At 42.4% G+C, this 13066-nt stretch overlaps 1 protein-coding gene across 2 annotated transcripts in view; it reads right to left on the bottom strand.

The window, feature by feature from the left end:
* Positions 1-12114, bottom strand: part of ptprz1a (protein tyrosine phosphatase receptor type Z1a) — a 124472-nt gene extending 112358 nt beyond the window's left edge. Inside the window, exon 1 of one of the 2 annotated variants that reach the window (XM_085780260.1) lies at positions 11924-12114. In XM_085780260.1, coding sequence (XP_085636386.1) covers positions 11924-11984 — 61 coding nt within the window. In that variant the 5' untranslated portion in view covers positions 11985-12114. The remainder of the gene's footprint in view (positions 1-11923) is intronic. The other variant, XM_085780259.1, reaches the window with a different exon arrangement.
* Positions 12115-13066: the final 952 nt, after the last annotated feature.

The raw sequence follows: 13066 nt of genomic DNA, 5'->3' as shown, positions 1-13066 counted from the left end.
GAAGGAGGGGGGCGGACAGTAGAAGGATGAAGGCATGAGGCTCTGAAAAGGGGGAGAAAAGTGGGACAACAGGATGATGGAGGATGTTCAGCAGAAGGAGAAGAAGGAGAAGGAGAAGAGAAGAAGTGAATGGACGAGAAAAAATGAGAGATTAAGAGCTGAGGAGAGAGAAAAGGGGGAAAAAAAGAAACAAGAGAGAAAGAGAGAGAAAAATCACCCCCACGAAGAAATGCACTGCAAAAAAATCTCAGTCGTAACAAATTTAAACTTAGATGTTTGTGTTAAAGCTCCATACAGTATAAAGGTAGATGTTTGTGTTAAAGCTCCATACAGTATAAAGGTAGATGTTTGTGTTAAAGCCCCATACAGTATAAAGGTAGATGTTTGTATTAAAGCTCCATATGGTATAAAGGTAGATGTTTGTGTTAAAGCTCCATACAGTATAAAGGTAGATGTTTGTGTTAAAGCTCCATACGGTATAAAGGTAGATGTTTGTGTTAAAGCTCCATACGGTATAAAGGTAGATGTTTGTGTTAAAGCCCCATACGGTATAAAGGTAGATGTTTGTATTAAAGCTCCATACGGTATAAAGGTAGATGTTTGTGTTAAAGCCCCATACAGTATAAAGGTAGATGTTTGTATTAAAGCTCCATACAGTATAAAGGTAGATGTCCATGTGTAGTGTGATTATAAAGCAGCTCTAGGTTCTATATTAATACTGTGAAAGTATCAAAGCCTCAGTCCACAGAGAAATGCACACAGCCTGTATTCAGAAACTGAGCCTTAAAAACCAGCCGTCAGGACTTCCTGTCACTTTGTGATGTCACAACTAAGCAGTCACTCAAAGCTCCGCCCACCACCATCCAACAATTTGTAGGATTTGGTTCCTATGGGTGTTTTATTCTGAAATCTGCTCTATTTTCTTTCACAAAAAACAGATATTTCTTTCAGCGTTGGTTGACATTATCGCTCGCGTTGTCTCTATCTGGACGATATTTCGCGGCGGTGTCCCGCCCCCTAACACTTCTTATTGGTTGATAAGTACATGCTGCTTTCTGTTGACGAGCTAGTTAGCAGAGAGAGGAGAATATGAGAGGAAAAAAACACTCAAAGATGTGAAAAACTGCAACCAGGAAGTGCAAGGAATCTCAGAATAGTGCCGCAAGTTTGTGTAGCTACGTCCCTCGATAATTTGATTGGTTTGGATTCTGAACCAATAGAATATACTCGCGACAAAATCGTCACCTTCGCGCGAGTTTTCGTTGCCACTTCGCTTGCTCGCTGTATGTCAGGACGAGGTGTAATTCATGAGTTAACTAAAAACTTTCATTTTCAGACTTCATAGCTGCTGCTTCAATATTTGACTACTTTTTCGTTGCATAAAAACAATGTTGAACTTTCACTCGTTTTAGTTTTCAACTTGTTACAACGGTTGTGTTTTTTACAGTGTGCAAAGGACCAGAGGCCTGAGAACGGAGATGGGAGACACACAGTGAGGAGGAGGTGTGTGTGTGTGTGTGTGTGTGTGTGTGTGTGTGTGTGTGTAAGGTGGGGGTGTTGGGGTGTTGTGGGGGGGGGGGGGGGTCGGGGGTGCGACGACGCTGGGGATGTTAACGAAGACTAATGAAGGCAGGAGTGCTGCTTAACCTGTGCTCCATCGCTCTGTGAGGCCTCCAACCTCCAGGAGGAGGAATGTGTCTGTGTGTGTGTGTGTGTGTCTGTGTGTGTGTGTGTCTGTGTGTGTGTGTGTGTGTGTGTGTCACCCCCTCCTCACACACACTGCGCTCCCACACTTCTGCTCCAGCTTCACAGTGTGACAGCGTCCTCTCCTCCTCGCCACCGCCGCCGCCACTGGGACAAATCGCAGTGCCATCGTGCGTCACGCTTAAATGCTTTCCCCCCTCCTCCTCTTCCTCCCCTCCTCCCAGACCTTCCCCCTCACCCACCGCTCACCACACTTTCCCAACTCCCCACGGTCAGTTGAAAGGTCACTGGGGCTTGATTTTTGGCAAGGAGGTGTATCTTTGGGTAAACTCTGGATGTCCCGAATTTCAGAATGAAAGTCCAATTTTTGGACCCGTAATGAATTTTTACCACACCTATGACCCTTCAAGTGGACAAAAATGTCCAATGGGTTTTTTAATGTAAAAATAATAAAGTAAAAATTTTACCTAACAGATATCTCCATGAAACTTCCCAAGTTTATTACTCACTTTAAGTTTTGTCAAATTTTATGTTTAAATGTAGCCTGACAAACCAGACTATATCATTAACATGTCTAGTCTGGCAACGAGCGGTAGACCTCGGCTCAATCCAGGGGGCGGGATGAAGGCTGGCTTTCAAACTGCCTCTGCACCAATAGGGTAGCGCTACGACCAATCGGAGCAAAGAGCAGGATGACTTCGGTAGATTAAACTTTTCCCATATCCTGTCGGCAAAACACCAAATACATCCTTCTTCAAATGAATGACTTCAGTGCAGTTTCTTGCTCAACTTTTAAAGAAAATGACAAGTTTAATTCTTTCAAAGTTGATGCCAACGCCGATTCAAGCGATTCCTTTGCCAAAGCAATCTTGTCATGTTTTTCACCGTCGCAAGTATGTCGTCATGGCGTTAAGCCCGCCCAACGACTCTCTAAACAGATAGAGCGCTGTGATTGGTGAACACAAACGGTGTTCGAGACTCAAAAAGTTCCTATGGCTCGTTTCTAGACGGACCTGCTGAGCAAATATACTGTATTTGTTGCCGCTAGGGTGCGTCTAGATTTCTAGGCTATAAATGAGGCAATATCTAGCTAATGAAAAATATGCATTATGCATATGCAATGTAAAATTTCCAGAACTGAAATCTGAACAATGGATAAAGCATCCAAAATCCAAAATTCTTGTTTTATTTTGTTGACATATTATAGTCAGAAGTTTTCACCGAGAGGATTTTGGATATCTAATTTGTATCACTAAAATACTGTCACCAGCCAAAAACACCATAGAGCCCCATAGAAATTTTGTGTTTGTACAGCAAAAACAACTAGCCAGGAAGGGGTTAAAAACTTTGAAACCCATCCCTATCCACCACTTTATTTTCCCATGATCCATTGCGTCACACCACAACGGAAGTCGGTTTTCAACTTCTGTTTCACCCCGTAGTAGCATTCTAGCGAGCGGCTAACTGGTAGCGTTAGCCACCGGTGTAGGCACCAAATGTGGGGGCTCCGGGCTGCTAAAACCGCCCTGACTAATCTGATGTTTGTCAAGTCTACAAAACGAATTACCGAACAAACACCACCACTTCTATGTGCACGCCTCTTCAACTAGCCATGGTTATCGTAGCTGTTAGCTTCGCAGCCGCTGACAGTTAACAGCAGCAGCAAACTAACCTCAGGACGTCAGCTGTCAAAACCCTCCCATTGTCGGACACGACATGAAACTACTCCAGTTAGCTCAGTCATGTTGGAACTAGGATTTCCGCTGGAAAGAATATTTTTTTCAAGGGCCGTACATTGAGTTATTGTTTATTGAAACTAACGGCTAACAGCTAACGGTTAGCCCAGCTAATCTAAAATGTTTGTTCAACAATTCGTTTTAGAGACTTCATAAACATCAGAGTAGTCGCAACGGTGATATAGTGACGTGAAAATGTGACATAGCTAAAACCTCGTCCGTATTGTTCTCATTAAAATTTCGTGATGATAGGGTGGTGCGTGGCGCAGTGGTTAGAGCTACAGGCTACAGAGGCTACAGAGGCTACAGTCCTCAACGCAGGCGTCCCCGGTTCGAGTCCCGCGTCAGGCAGACTTTTCCTGCATGTCATTCCCTCTCTCTGCCTCCCCCTTTCCTGTCTATCTCACTGTGCTATCAAATTAAGGCAAAAAAGCCAAAAAATATAGGCTACTTAAAAAAAAAAAATTACGTGATGATTATAAATAAAGTCATCACGGCCAATGTCAATCAACCAGTCTATGCCATCAACAATACAGTAGCTAACGGTGGAATGGAGTGTCATGGCGACACCCAGCGTCGTTCTCCGGAAAGTGGTGGATATGTAGTAGGCCTATCACAAATATTTTGGGAGTAACTGATGTCTAAATTTTGTCCAGGGATCATGGATGTGCTGGTACAAATTGAAGGATCATCCGATGGTTAAATGCTTCGCCCCCTTATCCTCCTCCTCCTCCTCCCAAACCTTCCCCCCTCACCCTCACCGTCTCTTCTTTTCTCTGTTGCTTTGCACCCCACCCTTACACCCCTCTTCCCCTCCTTTACACCTCCACCTCCTCCTCCTCCTTTTCCTTACTGTTACAAAACAAATCTCCCCTCTGACAGCATAATTCACCGGGCCGGCGCAGAACGGATGGTCGATGGTCGCGGGGGCCTCGACCTTCGTACATAACCCACCGGCGCCGCATTATTCAGCCGGGCGAGGACGAGGGCGAGGGTGAGGGCCAGCACCGAGGAGGAGGAGGAGGAGGAGGAGGAGGAGGAGGAGGAGAGAAAGGGGGCTCTGCTGGACTCTGGAGGATTCAAACCAGCGGCCTCCTGTGTATGCCTGAGTGAATGCTGTTGAGCCTAATACCCACTAATCTGGTCATCAAATACCCCCGGCTGCCATGACTGGAAATCTGCTGCTTTTCTCTCCTCCACCTCCTCCACCTCCTCCTCCTTCTCCTTTTTGGACGGAGATGGAGGGATGACGACGACGAGGGAGACGAGAGAGAAACCGACTACGGTGGTGGTGGGAAACAGGGGAGGAAATAAAGACATGAATAGAGGTAGAGGAGGAGGAGAAGAAGGAACGGGTGAATGAGGAAGGGGGTCGTCTGAGGTCACGATCCTGTTTGTGTCTTTTCCTTTTCAAACTGAATCTAAATGAGGCTTTAAACTGTATTTAATCCTCGATTTATATAAAGTCGAACTGAATCAAATCGGAGCGAGACGTGTTCAAACTCTTCAACAACTTTGTAACAACAACAAAAAAAAAAACTTCATGTGTATCAAATGATCTCCGTGCAGATATTGAAATTCACTCATTGTATCGTCACAAGGATTAAAAAAAACAAAAAAAAACTCCCAGCTCCTGTTTGTTTGTCTCCAGCGATGCATTCACTTGTCTTTTGCTCTACGGAAGCACATAATTGCCAGAATAATTTGAATTATAATCAGAAAGATGTTCACACTTAAGATTCAGTCGCTGATACGATTTGAATTATTATTCGCTTCTGTGATGATCCAGGTATTAGGAAACGCTCTGTGACGATAAATTAAAATGACTTTTTATTACTTTAGAGAGAGTTTAATTAATGAGGAATAATCTCGTCTTTAACCAAACCCAACAGTGACGTCACAGTGTATTATTATTAAAGTTTCTATTAAAGCTCCATACGGTATAAAGGTAGATGTTTGTGTTAAAGCTCCATACATAAAGGTAGATGTTTGTGTTAAAGCTCCATACGGTATAAAGGTAGATGTTTGTGTTAAAGCTCCATACGGTATAAAAGTAGATGTTTGTGTTAAAGCTCCATACGGTATAAAGGTAGATGTTTGTGTTAAAGCTCCATACAGTATAAAGGTAGATGTTTGTGTTAAAGCTCCATACAGTATAAAGGTAGATGTTTGTGTTAAAGCTCCATACAGTATAAAGGTAGATGTTTGTATTAAAGCTCCATACAGTATAAAGGTAGATGTTTGTGTTAAAGCTCCATACAGTATAAAGGTAGATGTCCATGTGTTAAAGCTCCATACAGTATAAAGGTAGATGTCCATGTGTAGTGTGATTATAAAGCAGCTCTAGGTTCTATATTAATACTGTGAAAGTATCAAAGCCTCAGTCCACAGAGAAATGCACACAGCCTGTATTCAGAAACTGAGCCTTAAAACCAGCCGTCAGGACTTCCTGTCACTTTGTGATGTCACAACTAAGCAGTCACCCAAAGCTCCGCCCACCACCATCCAACAACTTGTAAGATTTGGTTTCTCTGAGTGTTTTATTCTGAAATTTGCTGTTTTTTTTTATTGGATCACTTTAGAAAACAATCAGAAGAGAGGCTCAGAGCCTCCTCCTCTCTTCTGATTGGCTGACACCGACCTGTTGTTACCAGAGCTCCAGAGAGAAGTTGAAAGAGAGAGGAGATGGAAACCTATACTGAGATGGTTTTTAGATCTTCTCATGAATCAACCCTTCAAAATAAAAGACATAAGTAGAAAAAGCTTTACAGAAATATCTGTCAGATTCTCTCTGAATCTTTTCGTCCGTCAGGAAATGAAGTTATTTACCTGAAATCTACTCTATATTTTATTGGATCAGTCAGAAAACAGTCAGCCAATCAGAAGAGAAACTGAAAAAAATCACAACAACTGCGCTTGATTCATGTCCAATTCTACGAGGTCGTTTCTGTTTAACCAGGACGAACATGAGGAGCGCCCTCCTCTAACTAACACAGGTTTCCGATCCGCGGGGTGACAAAACCCTCGCGGTGAAACGGATCGGAGCGTCTCGGCGTCTGTGGAGGTGGACCGCCACCTCCCTCCCTCGCGCGTGTTGTTTGACTGACAGACTGTCTGACTGTGACGGCCATCTGTCCACGCTCTCCACTGTTAGACAACAAGAGTCAGACGGAGCGCGGCGAGGGCACGGCGAGGGCGGCGGCTGGCACTGCCCATTCACAAATATCTTTTCGAAGAAGAAGGGCAGATGGTGCCGAGGTTTTAACCATTCCTGTGCTGGCATCCCCCTCCTCCTCCTCCTCCTCCCCCTCCTTCTTCTTTTTATCCTGCAACATTTCATCAAAGCTTTATTTAAAAAAAAAAAAAAAAGACCAAATGAAAAGGGAGGAAAAGGAACTCGGCATTGTGTATGAGAGGGGGGTGTGTATGAGTATGAATGTGTGTTTTGTTTTAGTTTTTTTCTTCCTGTTTTTTTTGTTTCTCCTATTTGTTTTCCTTTTTATTTTTATTTTTAATGTTATTACTTATTTATTTTTAACAATTTGATCGATAATAAGTTAGTTTACTTTAAATTTGGTGTAATAGCTGTTGGTGTTTTTTTTTTCCTTTATCATTATTATTATTATTATTATATATTCTTAGTTATTTACTATTACCCACTGGATACTTGTATTAGGTTATTATTGCTGATTTGATTACTAGTAATAGCATCTAACAACGTATTAAAGCAGAAATAAGCGATCCGGTGGTTTTGTCTAACTTCCTGTCAGCAGATGGAGTTAGCAGTCCCCGCCCTCGTCCCTACGTCACCACATTCACGTGCATCCCTTGGCTTCACACACAGCCAAGGGATGCCGTTCTCTCTCCTCATTGGATAAAGGTTGTAGGATACAAGGAAAGTTTTCTCCTCGGCTCAGAGCAGAGCAGAGTGACTGACAGACCCGTGTTTCAGACCAAACACTCTATATAAGTGATTGCTGTCGGAAGATATAACTATTTAAGACTTATATTAACACAAATATTCTGCTTACTTCTGCTTTAAAAAAAACAAAAACAAACAAAAAGGGAGGAGGACGAGGCGTGCCTCAGCAGCAGCAGCAGCAGTGAGGGAGCCCGGAGTCTTTCTGCAGCAGCAGGTACCGAACCGTCCAGCACAGATCCAGGCTCGCTGGCCCGGCCACAAAAGGTTTCACATCCCTTCAGCTGAAGCTAAAGCTGGCGGCTCCGACTGGCCAACACCCCACCTCGCACACCTCCCACCCCACCAACCCCCTAATCTTTGTTTCACGACTCTCCCCCACCCAAAAAAAAAAGATTCAGCCAAGCAGATCAGTGTCCTCTCTGGCACGCTGCTACCACACCGTACAACCAGGGAGGGAGGGAGGGGCAGGGGGGGCAGGGGGGGTAGTTATGGGGGGCAAACCAGAGGATAAGAGCTGGAAAACCCTCAACCCAGACTTATACGGTGACAAATCCTGATTCATCATCTCCACTGACTTCTACAAACTCCTGAACTCTGACCTGTCACCACTGACACCATGAACCATGAACGTTTAGTTGACGATTAATTGCCAAATAAATAATTGCAATTGGCGATTGGCGATGCCAGTGGCTTTTTTGGCTTGTGACCCTATTTTGACGTCACACATATTTCTGGTGACCCCACACCCTCAATCAAGATGCGCCAGCTCAGATATTTTCGCTGCATTTTATTTGAACTCGATTTATATTTGAGAAAGCGAAAGTATAGAATAGGCTACTGTGGTTTAAGATTGTGTGTGGTGTTTTAAATCATAGTTTTAAAAAGAATAATAATTAGTTAAAAAATATATTTTATCAGTCATTTTTTTCAGTATCAAATACCATACATTTCAGGCGACCCCATTTGAATTTCAGGCGACCCCACGTGGGGTCCCAACCCTAAGGTTGAAAAACACTGTTTTATGCCATTATTAATGTATTGACTAAACATAGTTCAATAATACTCATAATACTCAACACCTGAAGAAAAAGAAGAAGAGCTATTTATTGGCTTTGCAGCTACGTCCATGATGCTAATGTCAATAGATGCTCATTGAATATTAGAAATAAAAGTTTGTGGCATGTGGCAGGAGAGGAAGGGGACGCAACGTGATGATGTCATTAAAAGAGGACCAGTCAAACCAATCAAGGAAATAGTGATGGAAACATGACATCTGACCGATTATGCAAAATAATTGCAATCAGGTGATGATGTAATAATGTGACAGGCCAAACCCAAGCGACTGCAATTTGTGGCCATTTATAAGAAAGGAAAGATGTGTATTACGGTAAACTGACGCACAAGGCATGTGAATAATATATTTGTTGATATAAATCATGAATTTAAACCAACACTGATAGTTTCAAACTCATTTTAACATTATATTAACTTTTAACAGGTTGAATATCTCCTGTCATTGACACAGCGCCCCCTGCTGTTCCCTCTCTACCTGAGGTTTCCTAGGGAGGGAGGAACCAGAGGAACCAGAGGAACCAGAGGAAGAAGAAGAGACCAAAAAAGACGCTGAAAGAGTGAGAGAGGAGCTGAACAAGATCATTTTCTGCTGTTTCTTTCCCTTCAATAATGAACTTTTAAACTCTACTAGAGCTTTAAACCTGACCTTTAATTGGAATTGTTTCAAAACATAAAGTAGGCTAACGTGTCACCTCCTGCTTCTCTGATTGATTCTTTTAACGCCTAAAATCTATTGATTAGCACCTGAGTAGCAGAATTATGAGCTGGAAAAAAACAATAAATAATAAACTGCACATATTTACTGAAAAGTACTTAATCAATGATTCAGAAGCAAAACAAAGTAGACTATCTGGAGCCTATCAAAATCGTCTCTATTAAAGAAGCTGTTTGTAGGTTTTGCTAATGCTACATGGGTAATGTTAGCATGTACCAACCAGACTTGATGAAACTTTGCAAGTTCAGCACTTTATTTCTTTACTCATCAACAGCTGTCTACACCTCCAAACCAACCTTTTCCAATCACTTATTTCCTTCTACAGAGGTTAGCATACCAACTAGCTATCCCCGTCCCAGTCAGACTGTGTTGTCCGTCCTGATAGCGAGTCACTGCAGCGTCCAGTTCATATCAAAGGAGTTGGAAAGACTGGTGAGTAGCTAAACAGCTGCTAATGCTATAGTAGCCTAACGATAGCAAAACTCTAAAGTAGCTAGCTTAGCTTTAACACAACTCCAACACAACCAACACCCCAAAAAAAACAGAAACAGGTCACAGCTGGCCAACATGATGGACCATCAACAGCTAGCCTACATTAGTGGTTAGCCACGCTAAGGCTACCATGATTAGATAAACTAAACCAAGACTAGCCTACAGCATGTAAATAGCAACAAAACTATGTATTTCTTTAAAGCTACATCAACAACAGGGAGCTAAACATCTACGTTAGGCTACTGAATTTCAATCATTTACCCTTCTATCAATCACTGATATCAGTAGCCTAATCAAGTGCCTAGTTTTACTTTCTATTTATCTCCTTCTATGTGAGCACAGCTTGTAGCTTTTCCTGCCATGATCGAGCAGGTTCAGCCACAGAGCTGATGGTTACCAAAACTACAGACAAATATTTTTCTGGCAGCGTCTGAAATGTGCATCAAAAAGAGCCAAGAACTGAAACTGAGAGCTGAGATCAAATCGTTGCTCAGATTCAGATTTTTATTCACTTATTCTTTGATTTTTTTTTTTTTGATTTTTTTGCAGTTTCAACTCCGTGCAGACAGCACGACTGTTTGTGCTCAAACATTTAATATCTGAGAGCTCCGGCTTCTTCTGTTGTAGATAAGACTTGTTTATAGCCTATGTTTCTCACTGTAATATTCATTCATTTCATCACACCAACAATATCCTCAACAAAAACTCTGCAAAAGGGTTGCAACTAATGATGATTTACTTTATCAATTTAACATCTAATTATGAGTTATGGAAAAGCAGCAGTAAGGTACTTTTGCTTGATTATCAAACCAGCTTTTTAATTGATTCATAGTTTCAGCAGCTCAGATTGTCAAACAGTAAAGAGGCTGCTGATTGGTCCAGTCAACCAGAAGGTAAAAACACAACCTCAGACATTATATTAATGTCTTTAAAGCTGCATCCCTTCATTTCTGTCAAACTCTGACCTGAAACCAACTCCAAATACACCATCAACACTGATCCAACTCCCACCAACATGTTTATATGTTTCTTACAGTAGCCTAATATTCATTTCATCACACCAACAATATCCTTAACAAAAACTCTGCAAAAGGGTTGCAGCAAATGATGATTTAGCCTAGTTTATCAATTTAACATCTAATTATGAGTTATGGAAAAGCAGCAGTAAGGTACTTTTGCTTGATTATCAAACCAGCTTTTTAATTGATTCATAGTTTCAGCAGCTCAGATTGTCAAACAGTAAAAAGGCTGCTGATTGGTCCGGTCAACCAGAAGGTAAACACACAACCTCAGACATTATATTAATGTCTTTAAACCTGCATCCCTTCATTTCTGTCAACACAACACAAACTCTGACCTCAAACCAACTCAAACAGCACTGATCTAACTCCCATCAACATCCCATCAGGAGTCCAGAGTTCAGTCCCATCGACTCCTCTCTCTCTCTCTCTGTACATTTCTATTAAACTGCTCCAGGGTGGGAAATAAAACAGATGTCCATTCAGGCCTCTATAGCCTACTACTGTACCACCACCGGCTCCCTGTGCTTTATAGGATTAGTAGTAGTGCTGTTGTTGTGCCAGATATGGAGCTTCATGACACTCCTAATAACCGAGTCAGAGCACCGTGTCCAACCTCCTCTTTTCATGGTTGACAGCTCCAGTTTGGAGACGATACAGTGTGACGCCCTGAGACCCGCAACGTTTCAATCTGCGGCTCTGAAACACACTCAACTCAACTCATCTCATACGGATTTATTTTATCCAAAACAAACACACAACAACAAAACTAGATCCTATTTCTTGTTGTGTTGTTGTATTGTGTTGTCCGTCCTGGGTGAGGGATCCCTCCTCTGTTGCTCACCCTGAGGTTTCTCCTGGTTTTTCCCTGTTAAAAGGGTTTTCCATGGAGTTTTTCCTCAGTGGATGTGAGGGTCTAAGGACAGAGGATGTTGTTATGATGCCATGTAAAGCCCTCTGAGACAAACTGTTTGTAAAAAGGGGCTATACAAATAAAATTGCCTTGCCTTGCCTTGCCCTGTGCATTCATTTCCTTTCATGTTTCCAAAAAGACGCACGACGCGTTACGCACAAAACAGCTTCAGATTTGAATGTTTCTGAATCAAAGTGCTCCAGTTCATTCACCTGCAGCAAAGTTGGTGCAGCAAGTTGTAGCAATAAAAACAAACTAACAAAAAATAGATAAAAGAAAATTCAAAAGCAGGCAGCAGAGTGTTTAAAGGGAGGGAGTGACAGACAGCCTTCCTTCCTTCCTTCTTACCTTGGTGCTGGATGAGGCTGAGCAGCGCGGCCAGCCGCAGCAGGCGGCCCGTGGGCTCCATGTTGGGGGGGAAATCTCGCAGATTCAGTGGATAAAGAATCAAAGTGCTGGTCCCGTTGGGTCGACCCTCTCTCTGCCCTCACTGCTCCATGCTCCTCCTGCTCCTCCTGCTCCTCCTCCCGGTCGCTCTCTCGGTCTCGGTCTCGGTCGGTGAACAGCTCCAGATCCCACGGGGCTCCGCTCCGCTCCGTCCGCGCTCCTCCACACCGACTGACAGACTGAGCTGCAGCCGCCAGACTGGGGCTGTGCACCGCCCACAGCCCGCAGCCACACCGGCCGCACTTCCTCCACAACACACACACACTGTCACACACACTCAGACTCACACATACACACACGCACACCGATAACAGTAAAGTTCACACTGATTCAGTTTTATTTGTTGAATCTATTTCCTTTTGTTATGAATTCAAGAGGTAGGCTAAGCTAAGTAGAATGTGAAGTTTGGAGGAAAAAGGAAGAAAAATGAGTAAGGAAGAGGAAAATGGAAAAGGAAGCAGGGAAGAAGAAAAGGTGAAAACAGGAAGCAGATAAACAAAAGAAATTAAAAAACTGAATAAATAAAAGTAAAACTTGATGGAAACTGAAAAAATAAAGAAAAGATGAAAGCATGAAGATGAATCAAGTGAAAGAAATATGAAATATGAAAGGGAATAATAAAAAATAGAAATAAGGAGAAGCTACAATAATAAATAGGCCAAAATAAATAAACAAGAGATGAAAGAAAGTCTGCCTCTATAAACCTGATTATAGTCCCATGATCCTGTCTGGTTATTAAAAGTTGATTCAATTCAAATATATTAGTGAATAAATGAACTAATATCACATCATCATGTTTCAACAGGAACTGAGATTAAAGGTTTTAAAGTTCAGAGTCCAACACAGGAGTCGACTTCAAGTCATTTTACATCAGTATAATAACCACCGACTAATTAACCCTGTGGGACTGAGGCTGCTGTGTGTGGTTGGTACAGTAATCCAGCCTGTGTGTGTGTGTGTGTGTTTGTGTGTGTGTGTGTGTGTGTGTGTGTGTGTTAATTTGATCTGAAGACATGTTTATTTAATTCAGTTTGTAATTACACA

The sequence above is a fragment of the Trachurus japonicus genome, chromosome 6, assembly GCF_045865225.1.
Source record: "Trachurus japonicus isolate A0001 chromosome 6, Traja_1.0".
Taxonomy (NCBI): Eukaryota; Metazoa; Chordata; class Actinopteri; order Carangiformes; family Carangidae; genus Trachurus; species Trachurus japonicus.
Note: the sequence above shows the minus strand (reverse complement) of the source record. Positions and strands in the feature narration are given on the sequence as shown.